Source organism: Aspergillus udagawae (assembly GCF_001078395.1).
Source record: "Aspergillus udagawae IFM 46973 DNA, scaffold_3, whole genome shotgun sequence".
Taxonomy (NCBI): Eukaryota; Fungi; Ascomycota; class Eurotiomycetes; order Eurotiales; family Aspergillaceae; genus Aspergillus; species Aspergillus udagawae.
The window spans coordinates 791920-816823 of NW_025091266.1; the positions used below are offsets into that span (position 1 = coordinate 791920).

At 48.6% G+C, this 24904-nt stretch overlaps 6 protein-coding genes and 1 non-coding gene across 7 annotated transcripts; 4 read left to right on the forward strand and 3 right to left on the reverse strand.

Moving 5' to 3' along the window:
- Positions 1–123: 123 nt before the first annotated feature.
- Aud_004136 (NYN domain-containing protein) lies at positions 124–1686 on the forward strand (the record flags this gene model as incomplete). The annotated part of the gene is made up of 2 exons (XM_043289078.1): positions 124–1008; positions 1066–1686. The coding sequence occupies 2 exons, from the start codon at positions 124–126 to the stop codon at positions 1684–1686; spliced, it is 1506 nt and encodes a 501-aa protein (XP_043145013.1).
- A 552-nt stretch (positions 1687–2238) lies between these two features.
- mog1 (Ran GTPase-binding protein MOG1) lies at positions 2239–2992 on the forward strand (the record flags this gene model as incomplete). The annotated part of the gene is made up of 2 exons (XM_043289079.1): positions 2239–2315; positions 2383–2992. The coding sequence occupies 2 exons, from the start codon at positions 2239–2241 to the stop codon at positions 2990–2992; spliced, it is 687 nt and encodes a 228-aa protein (XP_043145014.1).
- A 712-nt stretch (positions 2993–3704) lies between these two features.
- Positions 3705–5881, reverse strand: Aud_004138 (SprT family zinc-dependent metalloprotease; the record flags this gene model as incomplete). The annotated part of the gene is made up of 2 exons (XM_043289080.1): positions 3705–4788; positions 4860–5881. The coding sequence occupies 2 exons, from the start codon at positions 5879–5881 to the stop codon at positions 3705–3707; spliced, it is 2106 nt and encodes a 701-aa protein (XP_043145015.1).
- Positions 5882–6340: 459 nt separating this feature from the next.
- Positions 6341–6429, reverse strand: Aud_004139. Its single transcript has one exon. It is a non-coding gene; the product is annotated as a tRNA-Pro (tRNA).
- A 761-nt stretch (positions 6430–7190) lies between these two features.
- On the reverse strand, positions 7191–8869 carry Aud_004140 (glycoside hydrolase family 72 protein; the record flags this gene model as incomplete). Its single annotated transcript, XM_043289081.1, has 2 exons — positions 7191–7912; positions 7966–8869. The coding sequence occupies 2 exons, from the start codon at positions 8867–8869 to the stop codon at positions 7191–7193; spliced, it is 1626 nt and encodes a 541-aa protein (XP_043145016.1).
- A 5815-nt stretch (positions 8870–14684) lies between these two features.
- Aud_004141 (1,3-beta-glucan synthase) lies at positions 14685–20507 on the forward strand (the record flags this gene model as incomplete). Its single annotated transcript, XM_043289082.1, has 3 exons — positions 14685–14821; positions 14869–20154; positions 20210–20507. 3 exons carry the CDS (start codon positions 14685–14687, stop codon positions 20505–20507), a joined length of 5721 nt encoding a protein of 1906 aa, XP_043145017.1.
- Positions 20508–21257: 750 nt separating this feature from the next.
- lcbA (serine C-palmitoyltransferase subunit lcbA) lies at positions 21258–22957 on the forward strand (the record flags this gene model as incomplete). The annotated part of the gene is made up of 4 exons (XM_043289083.1): positions 21258–21586; positions 21643–22153; positions 22220–22711; positions 22775–22957. The coding sequence occupies 4 exons, from the start codon at positions 21258–21260 to the stop codon at positions 22955–22957; spliced, it is 1515 nt and encodes a 504-aa protein (XP_043145018.1).
- Positions 22958–24904: the final 1947 nt, after the last annotated feature.

Genomic DNA, 24904 nt, shown 5'->3' on the forward strand with positions numbered 1-24904 from the left:
ATTGTCGCTCCAGTTTGGCTTATCGTTCTTTGTGATTCCTCGTGACCCCGCATTATCAAGCGCCTTGACACTTCCACAACTCTTAACGATACATATCAACTCAAAACATCGCGTTAGTTGTCAATGCCATCGTCTGCTGAGACAGCTTCGAACTGGGACTTCACTCCGGTGTTGAATCTGCTACATTCACCTGCGTACAACGGGCGTGAGCAATCCCATGTGGTTGGCCACACCAATTTGTCTGCTACCTTCGAGAAAGACGACACCAAGAAAACTGCCAACGATTCGAGCGGTAGCTATCCGAGGCTAGGTGATTTTGGCTCTCTCTGGGATCTCCTTGGCCGCGGTAGTTCCCCAGGCGTGAAGACAGAAGAGTCTCAGCCTCCTAGGGCTACTTGTGCTGAACAGCCTCAGAAATGCAAGCCTATTCAGATCCTCAAGAGACCTATAGCCACAGCAAAATCTGCCGAACATACTATCGAACATACGTCTCGGGCTGCCCCTAGGCCGATCCTTAGTTCAAATGCCTCTGAAGCTCAACTTCTTAAAAAGAGAGCTGTAGCAGGAAACAGCGCAGCTTGTCAGAACCCTCAATCGAAAGTTTCTGATGTTAGCTCGTCGGAGAGTAGTGCGGAAGCAGAGTCCGACGGCAACTTCACTGTCTTTGACCCACCCTTGTTGAAAAATCGGGGTGCCGTGTCTTTCATTCCCTCTCAAGTCTGCACGCCGGCGTCCAATGCTGAGCCGTGCGACACTCCGCCATCCTCTTTTGATGAGCTGGAAGGGTCCCTGACAGCTGAAACTATCAAGAGCTTGCCTACTGGTCCTATTCGTGTGCAGCCCATTGCGTATAAATCGGCTGCAGACCGAAGAGTTGGCCTTCTTACCAAACTCCTAAAGAAATTTCCCGAGTACGCGGAAGCCGTGGCTCAAGTTGGCCGGTCTCCAAGCAGTAAACCGAACAGTCAGGCGTCTCGTCCCATCCATATTTTTGTTGATATGTCCAACGTGAGTATTCGGTACCACCATCATTTCCATGATCGTTACTAACTTCGCCTATGACAGATTATGGTTGGCTTTCATGACTCCGTGAAGTTAGCTCGCAAGATTCCTGTGAAGACTCGCATTCGGCGTCTACCCCTCTCGTTTCAGAACTTCTCTTTGATTCTCGAGCGAGGCCGCCCCGCTGCCAAGAGAGTCTTGGTTGGCTCTGATCGATTTGCAGCCATTGACGAAAGTCAAAGGCTGGGCTACGAGGCCAATATATTGGATCGGGTTCACAAGGTGAAACATATGACTCGTCGTCAGTTGAAGCATCGGAAGAATCCCCGAGTCAGCTCTCAGGAAGGAGGCAGCGGTTCTGAAACGAACGATGCGCCGGAGGAGCGATGGGTTGAACAGGGAGTGGACGAAATTCTGCACCTGAAGATCCTAGAGAGTCTGGTGGATACCGATGAACCGGCGACTATTGTTCTAGCCACAGGGGACGCAGCGGAAGCTGAGTTTTCAGGAGGCTTTATGAAGATGGTGGAGCGAGCACTGCAGCGAGGATGGAACATCGAACTTGTGAGTTTCTCGCAAGTGACGAGCTTCGCCTATCGTCGAAAGGAATTTCGCGCGAAGTGGGGGAAGCAATTTAGGTTTATTCCATTGGATGAGTTCAGTGAAGAGCTGTTAGACATGTGAAGAACAATGATATTTGTATGGGCTATCCCCGTGCATTTTTCTTCTATCTTGTAGAGAACTACCCTCAACGCCAAGCAATCCGCGATCTTGGAGGCTGCAACCGGAGGACCGACGACCGTCTTTCTACAGTTGATCTTGCGCAAAATAGCAAGGTAGGCATCTACTACCATTTAGGCTCCAGCTTGTGCTTTAGGGATACTGTCCTCCACTAAGCATTTGTAAACACTGATCCCGCAGTTCAAGCACTCATAGAAGTCAAATCCGACCAATCAGACGAACGGGGACCCCTCCAGTCACGACTGAAGGCGGACGTCATTTCTGCGGCGGAAGACCGTCCACCGCAGTCAACAGTATCGAAACAACAGAAACACTGAGAAATGGGATGATAAATAGCTCTGAGGTAGCTTCCAATACGCTTATCTTGGCTAACTGAGCTCACCCAGATCACCTTCGCCTCGCCCTTTGAATATTGCGTTGGCCCCCGATCTTCGATTATCTCCGACAGCTTCCCCGCGTTGAAGAAAGAAAATCATTACGTGCAAACAAGACGATATGGCTACCTTTACTGAGCAGGCTTTCTACGGCGGCGCGATTCAGGGCATCATCCCCGAAGGCTGGGTAGACGGAAGGTCAGTATAGTATATCACACATTTCTGCTCTTCAAAAGACACCCAAGTTAACATTTAGTGCAACCAGCTCCCTCCGTGAGATCCCAGATCACCAAGAACTCTTCCTCTCCCCCACCACTCTCTCCAGCTTCATCGTCGAAGTCAACCAGCGCGTCACGCAAGAGCAGGCCCTATCAACGCTGGACGCGCAGGCCGCCGTCCGCGGCGGCATCCCCGCCACCCACGAGACAATCGACAAAGCAGCCGTCATGTACCACCTCCGCGACTTGTGCGACGAAGACGACACGATGCAGGTGATCATCCCCGCAACGGCGGTAACCCTAGCCAAGATACCTGCCTCTGCGCGCGCACATGCGTACAAGGGTGTAGTGCAGATGACGACGCTGAAGCGGCAGCGGAGGGATACCAATACGGGGAGGATTCCTGTTTCGGTCGGGGGTGCGGCGGCGGGATCTAGTGCGGATGGGCCGCAGACGTCGCGCGTGACGGTGCATTACCTGCTTGTGCGGCTGGAGGCGCAGGAGTCGGATCTGCTCGTTTTCTTTAACGTGCCGCATGATGAGTTTGATTCGTCTGGGGATCCGCGGGGTTTGTCGAAGGAGGAGGAAGTGGCTACCGAGGCTATTGATCGGTTGCTGCAGACTTTAGAGGTTAAGGACTGGGGATTGTTCGCTTAGGGACTTGGATGGGATGAGTAGGGACTGGTCATTGGTGCAGAAGAGCTGGGGAAACGATTACAGTCTGGAAACTGGTGTCATTGCCTACACTCTTTGATTGCTTCAGGAACCCTATTACTAAGAACAATTTGTCTAGAGCAAGAATGGTTATAGAATATCAATATACTCTAATTTACGGGCAGATGTTTCCTCTTTTCTAATGCTGGTTCAGGACTCAGCCTTGTACTTTTTGTTTAGCTTTCCTACGAATCAATGGTACTCCAACTCTGTTCCAGAGCCGGTAGTCCCCAGCCCTTCATCCATTCTGAGTGCAGTACCTGTTGTGCTGTTGCCCTTTCCTCTGGCCGGAAGGCCAACATCGACCGAAGCATCCCCTCGAACGCTCTCCTTTCTTCCTCCCTCACGGTCTCCAGGCCCGCTCATTTGAGATATATATGGAATGATGTTTTGTATGTATAGTGTCAGATGCTGCCTCTACATTATCACCATCGAAATAAGGTCGCTTGCTTTTATCGGTTTTCAAGAGATTGTTGATGGACTCCTGGAAGTAAGAAGAAGAGAGACATCAAAGTAGTTATGAGAAAATTTCATCAGGTCATCATAAGGAGCGCTGTATATGCCAGAAAAATGACTAGATCCTGTAACTTTGAAGGAGAGACAAACGTTTCCAGAGGGATAGACAGCAGGCTAGTCAAACCTTCACTTCTGTTCTCTAACTATGCAAGCTGACTTCGCCAAACACTTTCGCCATATCCTCCACTGATTTCTTTTCGCACCGCTCTGACGGAGGAGTTGGTTGCTTTTTTCTGGGTGAGACGTTTCTCGGCTTCGGCTTGATTTGCTGCAAAAGGCCTTTGCACGCACCACAGCGAGATTTGGCTGTGTCAATGCTCTTGGAATGCCGGCCATAGTTCTGACCACAATCAACGCAGCTCCAGATATATTTGTAATCTATCTGGTAGCTGTGCTTCGTCGTCACTTCAACTCTTCCGCCGTACACAGGATGATCTTTCAAGGATTCTTTGCATTTGCGACCCCATAGCTTAAAGCTTGCCCCATGGGGATTGTTGTGGATGTTTGAAATCATGTAGTTCGCCAGATGGCAGTACTCATGTGCCACTGTGTTGATCAATCGATCCTCGCTGTCGATGATGCGCTCTGCAAGCTCAATTGTAGCATGCTGCTTGATCAGCGTTGACGGTTCAGATCCGCTTTCTGATGCTCGAGACTCTTTGCCAATCTTCTCGCGTTTCCAGTTAGCACGTCCGGCGGTAGTCAGCAGGTTTTTGCTCCAGATGATCCGGACCCCGCCCGTTGCTTCTGCGAGTTTTTGGATTTGGCCTCCAGAAACGGCATCATCTAGTACCTTGAGAAACTCATCAGCGATTTGCGCCTTCTTGTTGTCGAACGACTTCTTGCGTGCCAGAGCAGCTTTCTTCTTCTCTGTCTCCGCTCTCTTCAGTGCAGTCTTGCTTGGAGTTTTGGGCTCTATATGCCTTCCACGGGGTCTTCGCATGTTTTCAGAGTTGGTATCACCATCTGACTCCTCGAATTCTCGTAGATACTTCTCTAATTTCTTTTCTTCCTTGCGCGGAGAATGTTGGTCGATCCAGTCATTGGTGGCCTCTTGGCTCCAGAAAGCATCGACGCTCTCGCGGTACGGGGTTGGCGGTATGCAGATCGTGCCCTTCGTTGGTGACTGGAGAAAGCTTTTAGAAGGACTGGGAGGTGGTGTTTCTAGAACAGCCAAAGAAACAGCTGATTTCTTTGTGGGTGAATCAGTATCCGCTGCAGTGCTTGTGGGATATTAGCAGCGTGCAACAGACAAGTGATATAATGGCCTAAGGATTGCCTGAAACCCACTCACCTGTCCCTTTGAAGCTGGACGTCAGAATCAGAGTCCTCCAGGTTCGTGATTTGCATGTCTTTGGTAATTTTGGGATTTTTCACGTGTGATTTCTCAGGTTTTGGTTTTAGCTGGGAGGATGTTATCGTCATTGTAGGTGGCAGAGATGGTTCTAAGCAGAGGTCATCGTTGTATGAAGGGTTCATCAAAGCCTCCTTGAGCCTTGCTTCTGGGTTTGGTCGTATGCCTCTTAACAACCTTCGCCTTGGTCTGGGGGGAGAAATCTTGTTCGGCATCACTTCCTCCTCTAGTTCGTCTGCAGATGTCTCGTGGTAGCTCAGCTCTTCATTGTCACTGACTATGAAATCATCCAGAGAACTAAAGCTGTTGTCTCCCTCTTCGTCTTCTGAATTAGTCTCTTGTGACTGGCGATAACTTAGAAATCGGAGGTTTCCCTCCTTCTCTTCCATGTCCTGGCGGGCATTCCTCCTCGTTGGCGAATATCGCGAAGAGGCATTGGATGAATGCCTGGATATTGTCGGTGCATTTTCCTCCTCCTCCCCGTCGATGGGGTCATTCTCCTTCGCATAGTCATATGTTTCCAGTTTTTGAGTTGGTCGGTTTCGTGGTTGTTGCGACAGTGGGAGCAGGAGTGAGTTGACGTGTGCTTGCTTCAGCGGGACTGTTGTCTTGATTGTCTCCTCGCGGGCAGAGCTCGTGGAGGATCTATAGTCCTGGTCCACGTCGCTCGACCCGTCACTATCGGGAAGTATGTTGAAGTTCGCTGCTAAAGTCGTCTTCTTCTCCCGTTGTGATCGGCTTCTTCCCAGCGGTGGTCTTCCTCCAAATCCATAAGATCTCTCTTTGGCCCATGCTTCGGTTGCTATTCTCCGCTGTTCCTCCCTGTCATCTTCAGCCTCTGTTGTTGGTGACCACTCTTTGAATATGCGTCGGACAGAAGTGTGTGGTTCCTTCTTCTCGGATAATTTCGTCAATTTCCGAGCAGTTGTCTGCTTCGCTGGCGTTGCGTTGAGTCTTGCCATGATTTGTTGCACGTCCCGCGGCTTCCCTCTGGGTGTTGCGCAGTTTGTCCTGCGTCTCCGAGTGCGACTACGAGAGAGAATTAGGGTGGCGAAGACGATATAGGCCTTCTATCGCTTTGCTTTATTGTTGTGGACGAGAATAATGTATATACATTTGTTTGCTGGTCAGATGGTCTCATGTTGATAGTCCGAGTATAAAGTTGGAAGTTGGGAGGTTGACATGGCAACCGCATCCAGGTGACCTAGGCTGCTGTGATCATGCAGGACGAACTTGATAATTGTCGACAACCCGCATTATCGTGCAGTTTGCAGCATATGTGTGCGTTTACTTGCTTTCTACTGGGTGATTCTACATCCATCCACCAATCTTGTTGTAGTTTGTGTGCAGCAAAAAAAAATAGATGTTGGTACCATGGTAGTAGGAACCTACAACCACAAAAAGAAAAAGAAAGGTGTCAGGGCCCGAGCCGCGGATCGAACGCGGGACCTCTCGCAGATATGCTTGGGTTTATCCCTAAGCGAGAATCATACCACTAGACCACCCGGGCCACTATGACAATAGTGCGGTTTACTTAGCAACATGCTCCATAAAACCAAAATTTGCGCCTCAAGTCTTTCGGAGGAGCTGCTAGTGTTCTTTGGGAGGAAGAATATGTGCATATGGTACTTATCAGGGCTATAGGAACCAAGTAGCTCGAGGACAATCAATCAACTGCACTTAATGTTACACTATCGAAGGCATTGATCACATACCACTAGACCATCCGGGCCTGAATGTTGACGAGCCTCAGCTACACAATTTAATGTGCCAAAAAAGGCATTCTTGCTCAAAAAAAAAGACCCCTTTGTGATCAAAGGATGTCGAGTTAGTTTCTCTTATGTTGTTTGTGGCAGCAGCTGCGAATTGCCTGTTTACCGGATCCACCTATGAGCCACTTGGCAGTATCTAATATATTGATATTCAATCCAGTCAGGATGGTACTTGTGAATTGTCTAATCATGGTGGCGTCGGTGATATATTTACATCACGATCTCCGCCAACATGAAAGTCTAGAAATTCACCCAACAAGCCATAGTGTCTAGAGAAAATTCTATAATTTACTGTACAGTAAACTCCTGAGAGGACTCACGACTCCCAACGGATTACACAGAATGCATACAGAGTCTATAAACGCTGCACACTTACCAAGGGTACATAGTCTTTGGACAAGTCTTGAACCTCTCACTCCTGGCCCACTTTACAGCATAGACATTCAGCGGCAACCACAACTAGAGACCATATCCTCCCAATGTACACTGAGCCGAAAATCTACAGTAGAATCATACCAGCACCGGCAGCAATGGCAGTAGCCACATACAGACCGAGCTGCCAGATACCAACCGTGACTCTTCCGGGAGCATTCATGTATGCAGCACCCTTGGAGGTCGACGCCGAAGCACTGCCGGAGGAGCCAACGGCGGCCGCTCCCGCAACCCCAGTGGGGGAGCTAGTAACAGTGCCTGTACCGGAATTACCAGCCTCCTTCAAAAGCGCAGAGCAAGTGCCACTGGGACTGCTGGAAGTCCGAGTGGATGCAGCGCCGTTGAAATCACAAGCAGACTGGGCCTTGCCTTTGGCGGACTGTTGCTCGTAGTAGAGATTCATAGCATAAGATAGCTGCTGCTTGGGACTGCAGACACTGTACGCGCCGAACTTGCCGGTGGTTGCGTTGGCAGTCACTCCCTCGCAGACATCATAACCGCAGACGGTCCCGAAGAGCTTTTCGATCTGGTCGTCCGATACAGTGTCCTTCAATGTGCAGCTTAAGCTGTCCTCCATGCATGAGCAAAGGTCGCCGTTTGGCGAGGGTGGAAGGGGACTCGCAGTTGCAAGCCAATCGCCGTTGACGGGTGGGCATGACTGAAGAGCACTGTTTTTCGGGGTGTATTCGTTCTTCTTGGTCCCAGAGGGAGTAGCACTAGCCAGCTGCTGGGAAAGATAGCTATAGTCGGCTCTAGTGCTTACTTTGTCGCCATCGATGCTGACCAACCCTGCGGATCGTTAGTCGCAGAACGCAGGACAGATAGAACCACCAAACACATACCGTAGTTGTTGGCCTCCTGAAAGTACATATAAACAATACCACCGGACCAGACATCAGCCATCTTCGGTCCATAGAGCGCGGAGACTTCAGTGAATTTGCGAGGCTCAACCGCATTGCAACCGTACTCAGCGAAGAAAACAGGGACCGAGTAGTCGCGGAACTCATCAGTACGAGTCGAGTAACCGGACTCCTCGTAGTTAGAGTCTCCACACCAGGAGTAGATGTTGTAGCCCCAGAAATCAATGCTCTCCTGCGCATTATCGCAGTTGAAATAGTCTGCCATCTTCTCACGGATTGACGAATCGTCATTAGTGGCATAGCCAACTCCCATCGGTCGGTAGTTCTTTGCTCTGATGTACGCCTTCATGTCTCTCACTGCAGCCTTGACGAAAGCACTGGCACCCGTTGTCTGCTTCGTATTGGACACTTCGTTTCCAGCAAAGAACCCGATGACGTTGGTATATTTGGCCAGAGCGTCCACCACAGTGACGTATCGGTTAAAAAGGTCGCTGTTCCACTTTGGGTCATTACGAATAATAGATTCCCCGGGGGATGAGAGATCCGCAATCACGTAGATACCGGCCTGGCTGAGAAGGTCCATGCACGTCGCATGGTCCGCGGTCGGGTCGACGGCATATACACGAATTGTGTTGGCACCAAGCTTCTCGAGGTATGGGACGTCCCGCTTACAAGCATCGGCATCGGCTAGAGGATCCTTGAAGCTGTTCGAGGAAGACTGGCTGCCGGAATAGTCCTGCTGGTAGGCAACGCCCCGGATATAAAACTGGGTGTCATTGCTCTTGTAGAAGAATTTGGACCCCTTGATGACGATAGGGTCTACATCTACGGCGCTAGCACTGCTGGCCAACAGTATAGCGCCTGCGAAAATGCTGCTGAACCTCATGTTGATACTTCAACGAAGTATACTGTATTTAGATCACGAAAACAGAGTCGGGTCGAATGCCGTGTACAAAAGAATGGCAATCCCAAAGCGGAATTCAATTAGAAAAAGTTTTTGAAAACGAAGGACTCAGTCGACCGAATGAGCAAACGATTGTAGATGCGAAACCCCAAAGGATATTTCAAAGAACGACTGTGGTATTAACAAAAATGGAGTAAAGAAAGAACAAGCACACAAGCCAAAGACAAGCGACACTCTTACGGACGGATGTATGCACGAGAAAAAGACAAATCTGAGCTACTTGAGCCCTGGAAATTCGTCCTCTTCTATGCGACAGGCGGACCCTACTCTAAAGGCCCCAGGGACTCGAGGATTGAACGCAACGGCCCACCATCATCCCGCTTTGCTGGACCTCAGGGCATCCTGCATGGGGTGATATTCATGTTATCCACTGTTGATCACAGATGATAATCGGTGATCTTCCCGTCTCGCGGGCTGTTATTTGCTCCAAAGCAGATGATGGTGCCCTTGCCGCGGGAGATGTCAATATCAGAGGGCATCCGGAACGCGCAATGCAGGTCCACACCTCAGACGATCAGGGGTCCAAAACCCTTGAAGTCCAGATAGAAGAGAGACAACAATAAAAGCTTATTCGATCGGTCAATCAGCAGTGTGTTGCCTAGGAAGCGAGTTGAGGGGGAAAGATTCGAATTTATGCGTAGCGGCCAAGCGTGGGTTGGTAACTTCCCGTTTCAAAGGTTGTTCTGGAGGAAGGAGCAGAACTACATATATGAAGCAGGTGCCATGTCCAAGCCCAGCGACCGTCCTGGAGGTATAGTATGGTCTCCCGCCGTTCCTTGTCGCAAAAAATCCAATGTAACGCTGATTTCCCGGGATAGCCATGAAACATATCAGTTAGTAGTGGTAGTAATACTATAGGTACGTGTGTGATTGCTACACCGTCGGCGGAAAGCAAAGGATGATTAAAAAACAGACTTTCACGGGGAATTAGCGCTCAAATGGGTTTGAATAAAATAAAAACTGTGCAGAGAGCGTGTCTTCCAATCGAGCGCATAGAACTTAGTCGAGAAGCAACGCCAAACCTAAGTATATATACAGTAGGTAATAAGTATCCTTATGATTAGGTTCTTTCTCCATTTGTATACCATGCTTTCGGTTCTCGTCATGGTACTCGAGCCCTATCCCATATACCAGCCTTTAAATGGTTACTTGCATGTGACTCGTGGCCATGACTTCTATCTCAAGGTCTTTCCTTCGTGCCCTGGGAGTACGGAGTACTTTGGACAGGGCCGGCTCTTTAGACGCCCACAGAGCTTAGGATCATCAATGCGATAGATTCGAAACCTCATATTCATAGCTGCCAAAGCCGCCGTTTTCTGCTCTTAAGCTTATCCTTTAGCAGAATTCCACCTGCCGTGATACATAGAAACTCGGCGATCGCCATAAAGGAACCATTATTAAGCTTATATCGCCACACACGACTTGTGTCGCTCCTAGCTTGAGTCTTGAACATATTGGGACTGGACTACAGCGGAATAAAGGCAATCACAAGTCAATTGAACAACTAAAAACGCCAGTTGCCTGACAGTGTATTAGTTGTGTAAACTCGATTGTATTCCGAAAGCGTCAGGTAATGTCAGTGATGAGGGGCCAGCGTCTGCGGACCACGAATCCCTGATGAGAGCTGAATGGTGAGAGTTGAGAGGTGAAACCCCCTTTCTGGTCCAGGTTTGGCCATTCAATCACAGCTGTTTAATTAACTTGCCACCGTTGGCCCCGAGTTGGAATTGTATTATTTGATTGGTTTTGATGTATCAGCTCCCGCCCCACCACGCCAATTTCGCGATCCATAACTCTCAGCCACTTTAATTTTCAACATTGAAGATTGGCTCAAAAGATACCTACTACGCCAACATACTGAAACAAGGCTAATTGAGCCACAGTCGGAGGTGTAATTACCTAGCGTACGGACTCGACTAAGAGCCCTCTTCAAATTCTAAAAACTTCCGCAGCGTAATATCCACCTGTGGGTTAAGGAATCTTCGAGATGGCGTCTGAAATAGCAATTCTTCAAAAAACCGGCCAGGACGTCTGATCCTCTTTGAGTAGATAGAGATAGTGATAATGCACAATATTCTGCAAGGAGAGCGGCACTGCAATGGTTGAGTGGATAATCTAACCTTTTTGCTCAACAGCTCCTGGCCCCCCTTCCTCGGTCACCACAGGGAATTTGTGGACTGTGGCCGATGATTGACTGAGCTGTATCTAATACAGAATTAGATACCTGGATCTTGCATGCTCCATTTGCCTGTGATACCTGAGATAATGCATTATGCACACTTACCTTATCTACCAACCAGCGCCGTAGCTAATTCTGTATGCCTAACCCACCTACAGAGTACTTTGTATAACAGACCTTGTGAGATCTGTGTACTACATACGTCCTGTAGCCAAGGAGTTTGTTCAACACATACCTACGCAGATGAGAGTCCCATGGACATGAGGGGAGTAAGATGGTGGTACTGGTAATTAACGTCAATGCTCAGTAATTGGTTCCATGGATGTCAGGAATCAAGATCAGGTTACCAAAAGATGATTGTCCAATTGGGGTTGTGATATATTTGGAAACACATTTCCGCTTAACCATACTTGGGGGAGAGGTACCTAGCAATAATAAATTCCTCTTATTGTAAGTGAATGAAGTTCAGGAGACGATACTTCGCATAATAGGAGGATGACACGGTTGTACTCAAATAAATCGGCGTAATAATGATTACATTGATAGCTTTGTCAAGGCCACTATTAAAAGAACTTGAACCAATAGTGCCATAGTATGGACTCCATAGCGTCGAATTGCAATTTTTTGTATGTCAGTGTGGGTCAACTTATCTCTGATTCTAATTTCAAAATCTAAGCACTAGTTTGAAAGTCGTCGGCATCCGTTGACTGTATGAATGAGATTGGCTCAAGCTATTATGTTAAATCTCGGCTGTTCTATTTTCGAGTGGTTATTTAATATTTAAAAGTCGTGACAGTTTCTAAAGCAATGAGGCGGAACGCAAGAAGACAAGATTCTAGAAGCTATGATAGTTTGGTCTGAATTATTAAGTCCTTACTCCGTACAGAGTGAATAAAGTAATTGATTAGCAAGCAGTACTCAATAGAGTCGCCGAAAGAAAATATGGCTCGGTTGACGGTAGACTTTGTTCTAGGAGAGGCACAATGTCTGGTTACTGGTAGTACGATTGCATCATAATTCTGTACTCAAGGTTTTGTGTGCTTCGTACCTCTGTACACTATTACTGAGGTCTTGTATGGGTTACGAACTTAGGACATCAATCTGCCAGCCAACAGCGGGTGTAATAAGCCTCAACCTAGAATATCTGAACTTATACAGGTACTTTGCCGAATCGCCAGAGAGATGTCAGTAAATTTGGTGATGTTTGATGATTTTAAATGGAGGACGCCATCCTGACGCCAGACCATTAAGATCGGCAGACTTTTATTTCTGTGGCACCACACTTCTCTAGGCTTAAGACTTGGTGTTACAGTGTTAATCTTGCTTAGTGCTGCCAAGGCTGATAGGGATTATTCGCACTCCATATTTCGCAGACCATACTTACAAATCTACCAAGCAGTCCACCAAGCACTCTACCAAGCATAAAATATGTAATACTCTTGAGAATGGCGACGATTCTATTCATGGCTGCATTCAGCTATCAGATTGGCTAGCTCCTAGGTTAGGCACTTCCCACTGCAATCCATACACGTAAGTTACTACGTATGTGGGTTGTACTTTGTACCTTAGTTTGCATCTTACTATGGAGCAAATACCCCATAGAATTCGCAGAGTCTGGTGGTTTTGATGGTCAGCGGAACCCTGACAAAATTCAATGCAGGTACGTATTTCATAAAGCCAGCAATTAATATAACAATAATTGACTTGTTATTCAGACACGCTACTTCAATATTAGTGCAATCCACTTTGTAGCATAAGCAGCAGCAATTTTGCAATAATTGGGGCTATATGTGAAAGCATAATGCATCCATGGTAAACAACCTGATTTCTAAAAGTCAGTTATAACCATATGCTAGAGAGGTATAAGAGTATTAATAATCATAAACAAAGCTCTTTCTTCAAGTCCCCAATCGCAGCTGCATAGCGACGCATTCATGAGGTTGCCACTCTGATATATGCTGGCGCAGAACAGAAGGCCCCACAACCCATTGACAGGAATGGGTGAAGTACATCCCTGCATACCAAAAGTTCAGAAACAAGCTGTCCACCACAAGTTGCTGTAATTTACCTAGTGCGGACTCCGTAAAATACCAAGGTATTGACCATGTATTAAGGTAGGTTGGACAATTACGTTTCATTGTTGCGTCTCAAAGAAACGCAGTGGGTCTGGTTTCAGGGGCCGCCCGTCGCCATCAGCTTCCATGGGTTCCGGAGTCCACGGTGGCTGGTCATTTGCTACTGTGAATCCACCACTACACTTTAGCTTGTCTAAACTTCGAATCTCAACCTGATGTGATTGAAAAGAAGGCGGTGGCTTCAAAACTTGGAAGGCCAACGCATTATTGACAATTAAAGTACGTAGTGGGATCGAGGAAAGATAAACGCAGAAAGAAAAATCTACTGTCTCTGACAGTACAAAGCTGTTTTGCACCCTTTGTGGTCTTCCATGAGATAGATGGCTGGCCTTATAAATGGTTGATTTCTGCCAACCTCTCCAAAATTATAAAGGGATGAGCAACATCTCTATTTATTGTATTTAGGTCACGATGGTACCTGATACAGATCCAGGTAACCATACAACACCCCCCTAAACATGGTGCAATGCCTGCATCATGTACAGAGCAATCGCTAAAGTTACCATACCATACCAGTCTAGTACCTTCCCCACCTACGTCGTGCTTACCATACATACATTTTGTGTACATTTAGGCCAAAATAGCAGTAAAGGAAGGTAACACCCTCATGTGCTTGATTGTTGCCCGTAAGTTGGCAGATCCAGATCCCAAAATAACCACAATTGCCGTAGCGCCAGCATTTTCCCTGAGTTGGTGGTCAATCCTTTTCCTTTTCCTCACTACTGTCCAACTCAAGTCTTCCCTCCCTACCTTTGTCCATCTCTTGGTCATTTTTCCTTCTGTTCCGACCACTTTCGTTTTGACGTTTCCGTTCGCTCTTTAATATTGTTACTGTCAGAGGAAGGAAAGCAGGAGTTTTTCTGGTGACAAACTTCGGCCAACGCTCCCTTCCCTCTTTCTGGCTTTCGTTTGAGGAAAGAAGAGGAAGCCTGTTTTCTGCGACCTGGGCTGTTGCATCAGACTAAATCTGCAGCATTGATTCTGCAATAGATTGCTTCGCTTTTCCCTCGGTTTTTTCTTCTTTTGCCATTTCACCTTTTTCACTTATCTTCCCTCTCGGTTTCCACATCCACTCGTTAATCACTTTTGTCGATAACGGTCGTCTGGTTCATTGCTTGGGTTGAAGGATAGTCCATCGTTTCATCGTCTACTAAACGGCTGCACGGTCTGGGACTGGTGAATCGTCAATATACATCACGAAGGCGTCTGGTTTACTGCGACTCGAGACTCACCCCTGGAAACGGCTGAGCTGTTATCGATCTATGCTCTGATATTGTGGGAACGATTGGTCTTTAACTTCTAATCATTTAATGGGTAGTCCTTGAGGTAAGGTTCCCATTGCAACTGCCGTCTCTTTTGCGAAAGTACAGCAGAAGCTAAGATTCTAGCGTCCGCTACACAGCTGTCCACAGTTTCATTCAGCATGTCGGGATATCAACAAGGGGGAGGCCATTACAATGATGGCTATGGCCATCAGGAACATGGTGACTCGTACTATCAAGATGAACATGGGCAAGCTTACTATGACCATGACTATGGTGATGGTTACTACGACAGATCGTATGTCTCCAACGTTGGGTTTGCAGACACTTACTAACAAGTCATAGCGGGTACTATGGCGCGGACGCCAACCACAATCAGCATGAAGGAGGATACTACGATGCTGGTCAGCCGCACGATGACTACTACGGTGACCAATACTACGACCAGGGCAATGGCCAGCAGGGCTACGATAATCGGGGAAGACGCCGAGGTGATTCGGAAGAAGACTCGGAGACATTCAGTGACTTCACCATGAGGTCTGAAACCGCTCGTGCGGCCGATATGGACTATTACGGCCGCGGTGACGAACGTTACAACAGCTACGCTGATAGCCAGTATGGTGGACGTGGGTACGGGTACCGCCCACCGTCATCCCAGATCTCATATGGGGCCAACAGGTCCTCCGGAGCATCAACCCCAGTGTACGGCATGGACTACGGTAATGCTCTGCCCGCTGGCCAGCGATCTCGAGAGCCTTACCCTGCGTGGGCGTCAGACGGCCAGGTCCCCGTCTCCAAGGAGGAGATAGAAGACATTTTCCTCGATCTAGTAAATAAGTTCGGTTTCCAACGAGACAGCATGCGCAACATGTATGATCACTTGATGACGATGCTGGATTCGCGCGCTTCCCGGATGACTCCCAACCAGGCGCTTCTTTCCTTGCACGCCGACTACATTGGAGGTGACAATGCCAACTACCGACGTTGGTATTTCGCTGCCCACCTGGACTTGGACGATGCCGTGGGTTTTGCCAACATGAAGCTTGGAAAAGCCGACCGTAAGACAAGGAAAGCGCGGAAAGCAGCCAAGAAAGCCGCCCAGCAGAACCCGGAGAACGTTGAGGAGACATTGGAAGCCCTGGAGGGTGACAATAGCTTGGAGGCCGCCGAGTACAGATGGAAAACTCGGATGAACAAGATGTCCCAGCATGACAGAGTTCGCCAACTGGCACTGTTCTTGCTGTGCTGGGGTGAAGCCAACCAGGTCCGGTTCCTACCCGAATGTCTTTGCTTCATCTTCAAATGTGCCGACGACTACTACAACTCGCCCGAGTGTCAGAACCGAGTTGAGCCTGTTGAAGAATTCACTTATCTTAACGAGATCATCACGCCTCTTTACCAATATTGCCGTGATCAGGGCTATGAAATCGTGGATGGGAAATACGTACGTCGTGAGCGCGATCATAACCAGATCATTGGTTATGATGATATGAACCAGCTTTTCTGGTACCCAGAAGGTATCGAGCGGATTGCCTTCGAGGACAAGACGCGCTTGGTTGACATCCCACCGGCTGAGCGATGGTCAAAGCTTAAGGACGTCGTCTGGAAGAAGGCTTTCTTCAAGACCTACAAGGAAACACGATCTTGGTTCCACTTGATCACCAACTTCAACCGTATCTGGGTCATCCACCTGGGTGCTTTCTGGTTCTTTACTGCTTACAACGCACAATCGCTCTACACCGACAATTACCAACAGCAAGTGAACAATAGCCCCCCTGGTTATAGGATTTGGTCTGCCGTTGGTTTCGGAGGTGCTCTGGTCTCTTTCATCCAGATCGCGGCTACTATCTGTGAATGGATGTACGTGCCTAGGCGCTGGGCAGGAGCTCAGCATCTCACCAAGCGATTGATGTTCCTGCTCCTAGTTTTCATCATCAATCTGGGTCCTGGTGTGTTTGTTTTCGCATACAGCAAGAGCATGGGCATCAGCAGCACCATCCCTTTGATTGTTGGTATTGTCCACTTTTTCGTCGCGCTGGCAACTTTCGTCTTCTTCTCTGTTATGCCGCTTGGCGGACTTTTCGGCAGTTACCTGAAGAAGAATGGCCGTCAGTACGTGGCTAGCCAGACATTCACCGCAAGCTTTCCACGTCTGCATGGCAACGATATGTGGATGTCGTACGGCCTATGGGTCTGCGTTTTCGGTGCTAAATTGGCGGAATCGTACTTTTTCCTGACCCTGTCTTTCAAGGACCCGATTCGAATTCTCTCACCCATGCAAATACATTGGTGTTCGGGTGTGAAATACATTGGGAATGTTCTGTGCCACAAACAGCCCCAGATTCTTCTCGGCTTGATGTTCTTCATGGACTTGACGCTCTTCTTCTTGGACAGTTATCTTTGGTACATTATTTGCAACACTGTCTTCTCTGTTGCAAGGTCGTTCTACCTGGGTGTGTCGATCTGGTCGCCCTGGAGAAACATCTTCTCCCGACTGCCCAAGCGTATTTACTCCAAGGTTCTCGCCACCACCGACATGGAAATCAAGTACAAGCCTAAGGTATTGATTTCTCAAGTTTGGAATGCCATCATCATCTCAATGTACCGGGAGCATCTGCTGGCTATAGACCATGTCCAGAAGCTCCTCTACCACCAGGTTCCTTCTGAGCAAGAAGGCAAACGGACCCTGCGTGCGCCCACTTTCTTTGTGTCTCAGGAGGATCAATCTTTCAAGACTGAGTTCTTCCCGCCTGGTAGTGAAGCTGAGCGTCGGATTTCGTTCTTCGCGCAATCACTCTCTACCCCCATGCCCGAGCCCCTTCCTGTGGACAATATGCCTACATTCACCGTTTTGATCCCGCACTATAGCGAGAAGATCCTCCTCTCCTTGCGTGAGATTATCCGTGAGGATGAGCCTTACTCTCGCGTGACGCTGCTTGAATACCTCAAACAGCTTCATCCTCACGAGTGGGACTGCTTCGTCAAGGACACCAAGATTCTGGCCGATGAAACCTCCCAGTTCAATGGCGAACCTGAGAAGAGTGAAAAGGATGTTGCTAAAAGCAAGATCGATGACCTTCCTTTCTATTGCATTGGTTTCAAGTCCGCTGCTCCAGAGTACACCCTTCGGACTCGTATTTGGTCCTCATTGCGCTCACAGACACTCTACCGCACTGTTTCCGGGTTCATGAATTACAGCAGGGCGATCAAGCTCCTGTACCGGGTTGAAAATCCAGAGGTCGTCCAGATGTTCGGTGGCAATTCCGAGAAGCTCGAACGAGAGCTTGAGAGGATGGCGCGCCGCAAGTTCAAGATCGTCGTTTCTATGCAACGCTACGCCAAGTTCAATAAGGAAGAGCGTGAGAATACCGAGTTCCTTCTCAGGGCTTATCCAGATCTCCAAATCGCCTACCTGGACGAGGAACCCCCCGTCAATGAAGGTGAAGAGCCCCGTCTGTACTCTGCCCTTATTGACGGACACTGCGAGCTGTTGGAGAACGGTATGCGGAAGCCGAAGTTCAGGATTCAGCTTTCTGGAAACCCGATTTTAGGAGATGGCAAGTCTGACAACCAGAATCACTCAATCATCTTCTACCGTGGCGAGTATATTCAAGTGATCGATGCCAATCAGGACAACTATCTCGAAGAGTGTCTCAAGATCCGTAGTGTCCTCGCCGAGTTCGAGGAATTGACTACTGACAATGTCTCGCCCTACACGCCCGGCATTCCCTCTACGAACACCAACCCCGTGGCCATTCTCGGTGCCCGTGAATACATTTTCTCCGAGAATATCGGTGTGCTCGGTGACGTCGCGGCTGGGAAAGAACAGACTTTCGGTACCCTTTTCGCTCGTACGCTGGCTCAGATCGGTGGTAAGCTTCACTATGGTCACCCCGATTTCCTGAACGGCATCTTCATGACAACACGTGGCGGTATCTCGAAAGCTCAAAAAGGTCTGCATCTGAACGAGGATATCTATGCTGGCATGACTGCCATGATCCGTGGTGGTCGCATCAAGCACTGCGAGTACTACCAGTGTGGTAAAGGTCGTGATCTTGGTTTTGGCTCCATTTTGAACTTCACAACCAAGATCGGTACGGGTATGGGCGAACAGATGTTGTCCAGAGAGTACTACTATCTCGGCACTCAGCTGCCTCTCGACCGCTTCCTGTCTTTTTACTATGCTCACCCTGGCTTCCACATTAACAATATGTTCATCATGTTGTCGGTGCAGATGTTCATGATTGTCCTAATCAACCTGGGCGCTCTAAAGCACGAGACCATCATTTGCCGTTACAACCCTGACTTGCCGATCACGGATCCTCTTCGACCCACTTACTGTGCCAATCTCACCCCGATCGTTGACTGGGTCAACCGTTGTATCATCTCGATCTTCATCGTCTTCTTCATCTCTTTCGTCCCACTGGCTGTCCAGGAACTGACAGAGCGGGGAGTATGGCGGATGGCCATGCGTCTAGCCAAACACTTCGGTTCCGTCTCCTTCATGTTCGAAGTGTTTGTCTGCCAGATCTATGCCAACGCTGTCCACCAGAACCTTTCTTTCGGCGGTGCGCGATATATCGGTACTGGTCGTGGTTTTGCCACGGCCCGCATTCCCTTTGGTGTCTTATACTCGCGTTTTGCAGGTCCCTCCATCTACGCTGGCGCGCGTTCGCTGCTTATGCTTCTGTTCGCGACGTCCACCGTCTGGACGGCGGCTCTCATTTGGTTCTGGGTCTCTCTGCTTGCCCTCTGCATCTCGCCGTTCTTGTTCAACCCCCATCAGTTCGCCTGGAATGATTTCTTCATTGATTACCGGGATTATCTCAGGTGGCTTTCGCGTGGTAATTCGCGCTCACACGCATCTTCTTGGATCGGATTCTGTCGTCTGTCTCGTACTCGGATCACGGGGTACAAGCGCAAGCTTTTGGGTGTGCCATCTGAAAAGGGCTCCGGCGATGTTCCTAGGGCTCGTATCACCAACATTTTCTTCAGCGAGATTGTGGCGCCCCTGGTACTCGTTGCTGTGACTCTAGTCCCCTATCTCTACATCAACTCTAGAACTGGAGTAAATGATGACCCAACAACAGCTCAAGATGCCATCATGCGAATCGCCATTGTTGCCGCTGGACCAATCGGCATCAATGCAGGTGTTGCTGGTGCTTTCTTCGGCATGGCCTGCTGCATGGGGCCTATCTTCAGCATGTGCTGCAAGAAATTCGGTGCTGTTCTTGCCGCCATTGCGCACGCTATAGCCGTCATTGTATTGCTCGTCATCTTCGAAGTCATGTTCTTGCTTGAGGCTTGGTCCTGGCCGAGAATGCTCATGGGCATGATTGCAGCGGCGGCCATTCAGCGTTTTATCTACAAGCTCATCATTGCCCTTGCATTGACTCGCGAATTCAAGCATGACCAGTCTAATATCGCATGGTGGACCGGCAAGTGGTACAGCATGGGTTGGCACTCGGTGTCTCAACCTGGCCGTGAGTTCCTGTGCAAGATTACGGAGTTGGGATACTTCTCTGCAGACTTCATTTTGGGCCACCTACTCTTGTTCGCTATGCTGCCTGCCCTCTGCGTCCCATTCATTGACAAATTCCACTCGGTTATGCTCTTCTGGCTGCGGCCAAGGTAAGGAACACTCTACCCACGATATCTGATCGCTTCTTGTCTAATACTGCTCTAGTCGCCAAATCCGCCCTCCAATCTACTCCCTGAAGCAGTCGAAGCTCAGGAAGAGAAGAGTCATCCGCTTTGCTATTCTGTACTTCGCGTTGCTCGCTCTATTCCTTATCCTTCTCATTGCTCCACTTATTGCTCGCTCCATGGATTTGGCCAAAAATCTCAACATTCCGATCAGTGGCTTGATGCAGCCTCTTGACAAGCACAACAACGACACTATGGTGACATACACCGGCAACAATATTCCCGCTGGATTTGAGCCAGTCGAGAGCTCCGCGAGCGTGGCCACTGCAACGAGCTAGAAAGCGCTGTAATTTTTTTTTTTTTTTAATTCTCGACTCTCTCTGTTTGCCTGTTTTTAAAATTTTTTTTTTTTTTTGCAGAAATGGCATCATGAACACGAGCTGTATAAAGTATCCAGCGCCTCGAAGTCGCTGCTGAGCCGCATAAAGTCGCTGTGTTTCACTGTTCAATTTGTTTACTGTCTAGTTGTTTTCGAGGACCCTGAAATCAATACAGAGGATTCATCATAAACTGCATTATCGAGGTAGTACTCTGATATTAGGCACCATGCATGATATTCGTTAGGCAATCCTCACGCATTCAGATCGTCCGTTCCTAGGGGTCTAGACATCGCTACTCCGTATTACATTGCCGGGTTACAATGACAGCCTCATGTGGTGACCATCGCGAAAGATAAGAACAGAAATAGCATAATCTGGTACTTCAAATGTGTCTAATTTCCTGGTTTCCGGCATCTGGATGGAAATAGGGCTTTATTTAGTATACTCCGTAATATCATTTGCGTCGTCGTTGCCTGGAAAGTGACCTTTTAGGCACGTCACGTGCGCAACGTGTTTCGCTGATTGTCCTGACTCTGGATGTCTCAAACCGAAGGCTCATCTTTCGTTGCGTTTCCCCAAATAGTCCCTCGTCTGCCGATAGTATTATTATTGCTCGCTGCAACTGCCGGTGAATGATTACATCAATCTACGTTTCCTGAAGCTCAAACTTGGCCTTGCGCCCTGAAGGCCGCGTTCTTTCCGTTCATTATGGATATCCAGGAGACCCAACGTCTTCTTTCGGAATACCTCCAAGAGCTCGCAAATTTGTTTCACCGGCTACCAGGATCTGCAATTTTCCTGCGCTACGTGAAATCGAGCTATCAGAATGATCCGATCCGATCCGCCGTCGAATTGTTCCTATTCCTATTCGCAGTTCGCTATCTGCTTGCACCAAAGTACTCAACGAAACCCGGAGTCGTCAAACTTTCTGAGGATGAGATTGATGACCTCGTGGACGAATGGATGCCGGAGCCTCTTGTGGGACAGCCCACCGCTCTGGAGGAAATGGAGGTCGAGAAGCGGACAGTGATTGTTGGGTATGCTCACTCTCATTTCAATTGTCTCTGCGATGCTGATGTTTGATGGTCTACAGTCCAATCGGGCCCAAGTCCAAACTGTCCAACGGTCGCACGGTGATGAATCTTGGTTCTTTCAACTTCTATAACTTTAATACAAACGAGGGTCTCAAGGAAAAGGCAATCCAGACGCTTCGCAATTATGGAGTTGGCCCATGTGGTCCCCGAGGATTTTACGGCACTCAAGATGTACACATGAAGACGGAAGCAGATGTTGCTGCCTATCTCGGCACAGCAGCTTGCATCATCTACTCGCAGGCATTCTCTACCATATCGAGCGTCATCCCGGCATTTTCGAAACGTGGAGATATCATTGTTGCCGACAAGGGTGTCAATTTCGCCATTCGGAAGGGTATTCAGATTTCGCGCAGCATGGTCCGGTGGTATGAGCATAATGATATGGAAGACTTGGAAAGAGTTCTTGCGAAGATCACCAAAGAGCAAGCGAGAAAGCCCCTCACGAGAAGGTTCATAATCACCGAGGGCCTTTTTGAATCGTATGGTGACATGGTTGATCTTCCCAAAATCGTACGTGACTTTTTCATTTTCCCCCAGCTATGAGGATATATGGCACAGTCTGACAGAATGGTGAAGATTGAACTGAAACTAAAGTACAAATTCCGACTCATCCTTGACGAAACTTGGTCATTTGGCGTCTTGGGAAGAACTGGCCGAGGCGTCACCGAGCACCAAAACGTCGATGCGGCAGAAGTTGATATGATTGTGGGCTCGCTGGCCGGCCCACTCGTCGGTGGAGGCGGTTTCTGTGCTGGTTCTGAGGAAATTGTCCATCATCAACGGATCTCTGCCGCCGCATATACATTCTCAGCGGCATTGCCTGCCCTTCTATCGACCACAGCCAGTGCAACCATCAACTTGCTTCAAAATGGCCCTGAACTGGTATCGCAGCTCAGGGAGCATACCAAGGCTATGTGGGCACAGTTGGATCCTCGCAGTGATTGGGTGTATTGTACCAGCGCCCCTGAGAATCCCGTCATGATCCTTGTTCTCAAACCCGAGGTGGTGGCCGCGAAGAGACTTACTGCGGAAGACCAGCAGTTCTTACTGCAGGATGTGGTTGACGAGGTATGCAATCTCGGATCTGAGCGCTTCCCTGTTGTCATTCAATGAGAACTGACTTTCTGCTAGTGCCTTGCGAATGGTGTCCTTATCAGCCGTCTCAAGTCTCTGGATGATAACTTTGAGCCGAAGCAAATTGTTCCTCCAGCGCTCAAGGTGTGTGTCACCGTCGGCTTGACGAGAAAGGAAATCGAAAAGGCCGGAACGATAATACGCCATGCTATCACGAAGGTGGTGAGCAAGAGAAAGTAGATCACTTCTTCGCCCCGATCTTCTCAACGGGCTCAATGCGAAACGCTTATGCTGCCATGACCTCGTTTGCTTCGTAATTGGCCTACATCGCCGTGACTTCTCGGTTGTCCTTCTCCTGACTTGCGACGCTCCTACTTTTTATCTTTGTGTACAATACACCATCATGATGAAAGCGTGCAGCAGCCATCGACCTCATTCCAGCGAAGCAGTTTGGAACAAGCCGGGCCATTTTCCCATCAACCTCATGCGTGGGGAGCAGACATAATTGCACCTCTGGTGTATGGACAACTGCTTTCTCAATTGTTTATAATTAGGCCATGCTGTGTGTTCACTCTCAGTAGTTTTAGACTTAATGCTTTTAATACAAGGGAACAAAATGGCATCCACTCAATATGGATAGATCCTGATAGTTCAAGATAAGGAGAATATGAAGAAGTAGACCGTGTCAAAAATGCTAATTCAGGCAGGATTGATGATTTAAGATGGTGAAAAGAAATTGCCTACAGTAATCCGTGTTTAACTGAGATTTTACGCCGAAGCCTCTATCGATTGCTCTCTTCACGAGCCTATGTGATGGAAAAGCCATCATCGTTCTCATGTATGATAGTCCGTCCTAATTGACATCTGAGGCATAGTAAATCAATGTCGACTAACTGTACGACACAGGGACCAAAGGTTGACCCGCACGACTCGAAGGAAACCGAAGGGCTTTGAAAAAATTCAGATTGCATGTCCAGTAATATTCAACCCAAGTAAGATCCCTTCATTGATCGCTGGGTTTGTCTTCTCAGAAGAGAAAGCGATAGCCCTTTAATAAGAAACCTGCAGCGAGATACTCTATCAGCTTCTGTTCACATTCTCGTCTGCTTGTATGCGTTTTCCTGACAGAGCTAGGGTTCATAGATTTAGCCTTACCCGAAAAGCCTTCCACTCTCCCCAGGAGCCTGCATTGCTACACTCGTTTCGAAGGTACACTGATTCTCTGTATGCGACGTCACATCCCTTGTTGAAGACTTGAAGGACACCATCAGCACCGGCGTCACCTCTGACCGACTTGATCGGAACCAGAGAATCAAACTCTTCACACTGAGGGTGCCTCTCGTCAGTAACCCAACTGCCCACCTCTTGTCCGCTGCAGTTTTCACCAGTGAAAGCCTGCAGCCACCAGCCGGCAGCAGCGAAAGGAGTCGCTGAGAGGAAAAGTGGAATAAGAATAGAGAACCGCATTTTGTGATAGAGAGGAACCACTGCTGGATTTTGTGTTTCAGTACTGGCAAATAGAAATCAGAAGGAATGATTGCGATGAATTCTCCCGCAGAGACGGAGGACGGAAGGGGATACTTATAGCCCTGCACACGTCCTTGTCCAATGCAAAAGATTGAAATGTCTCCGTCGGTGATGTGGAGTGTGTAGATGCGTCGGGGAGCGAGAAACGCCCATCATGGGACGATATTCCAAAGAGTCGTGATCAGCCATGTCCGCGATCTTGCCATTCGGACAGGCCGACTCCGACGATGTAACTTGAGACGGGCATGAGAATGCAGGACAATGCATCCACATGAACGTGAGAAGTTTAGTCCATCATGGGTTGATACTCCAGAGAGCCATGGCCATCTATGTCCGCGATCTTGCCATTCGGACAGGCCGACTCCAACGATGTAACCTGAACTGGGATGAGAATACAAGACAATGGATCTAGCATGGATGTGAGAAGTTTTAGTTCATCATGACTTACCTTAACAATCTCCCGTGGCTTCATGGTCCCCAAGCACAATAGATCATTCTCCGAAGGTGACTCACATGCATGGTTTCCCTGAACCATATGAGCTTGAGCGCTATTGATGAGGGAGGCTCTAGGACTTTCTGACCGCGCACCTAGCAGACATGGCTTTGGCGACTTCGTGTCGATAAGTCGACACTCAGATCAAGGGTGGAGGTAATTTGGGA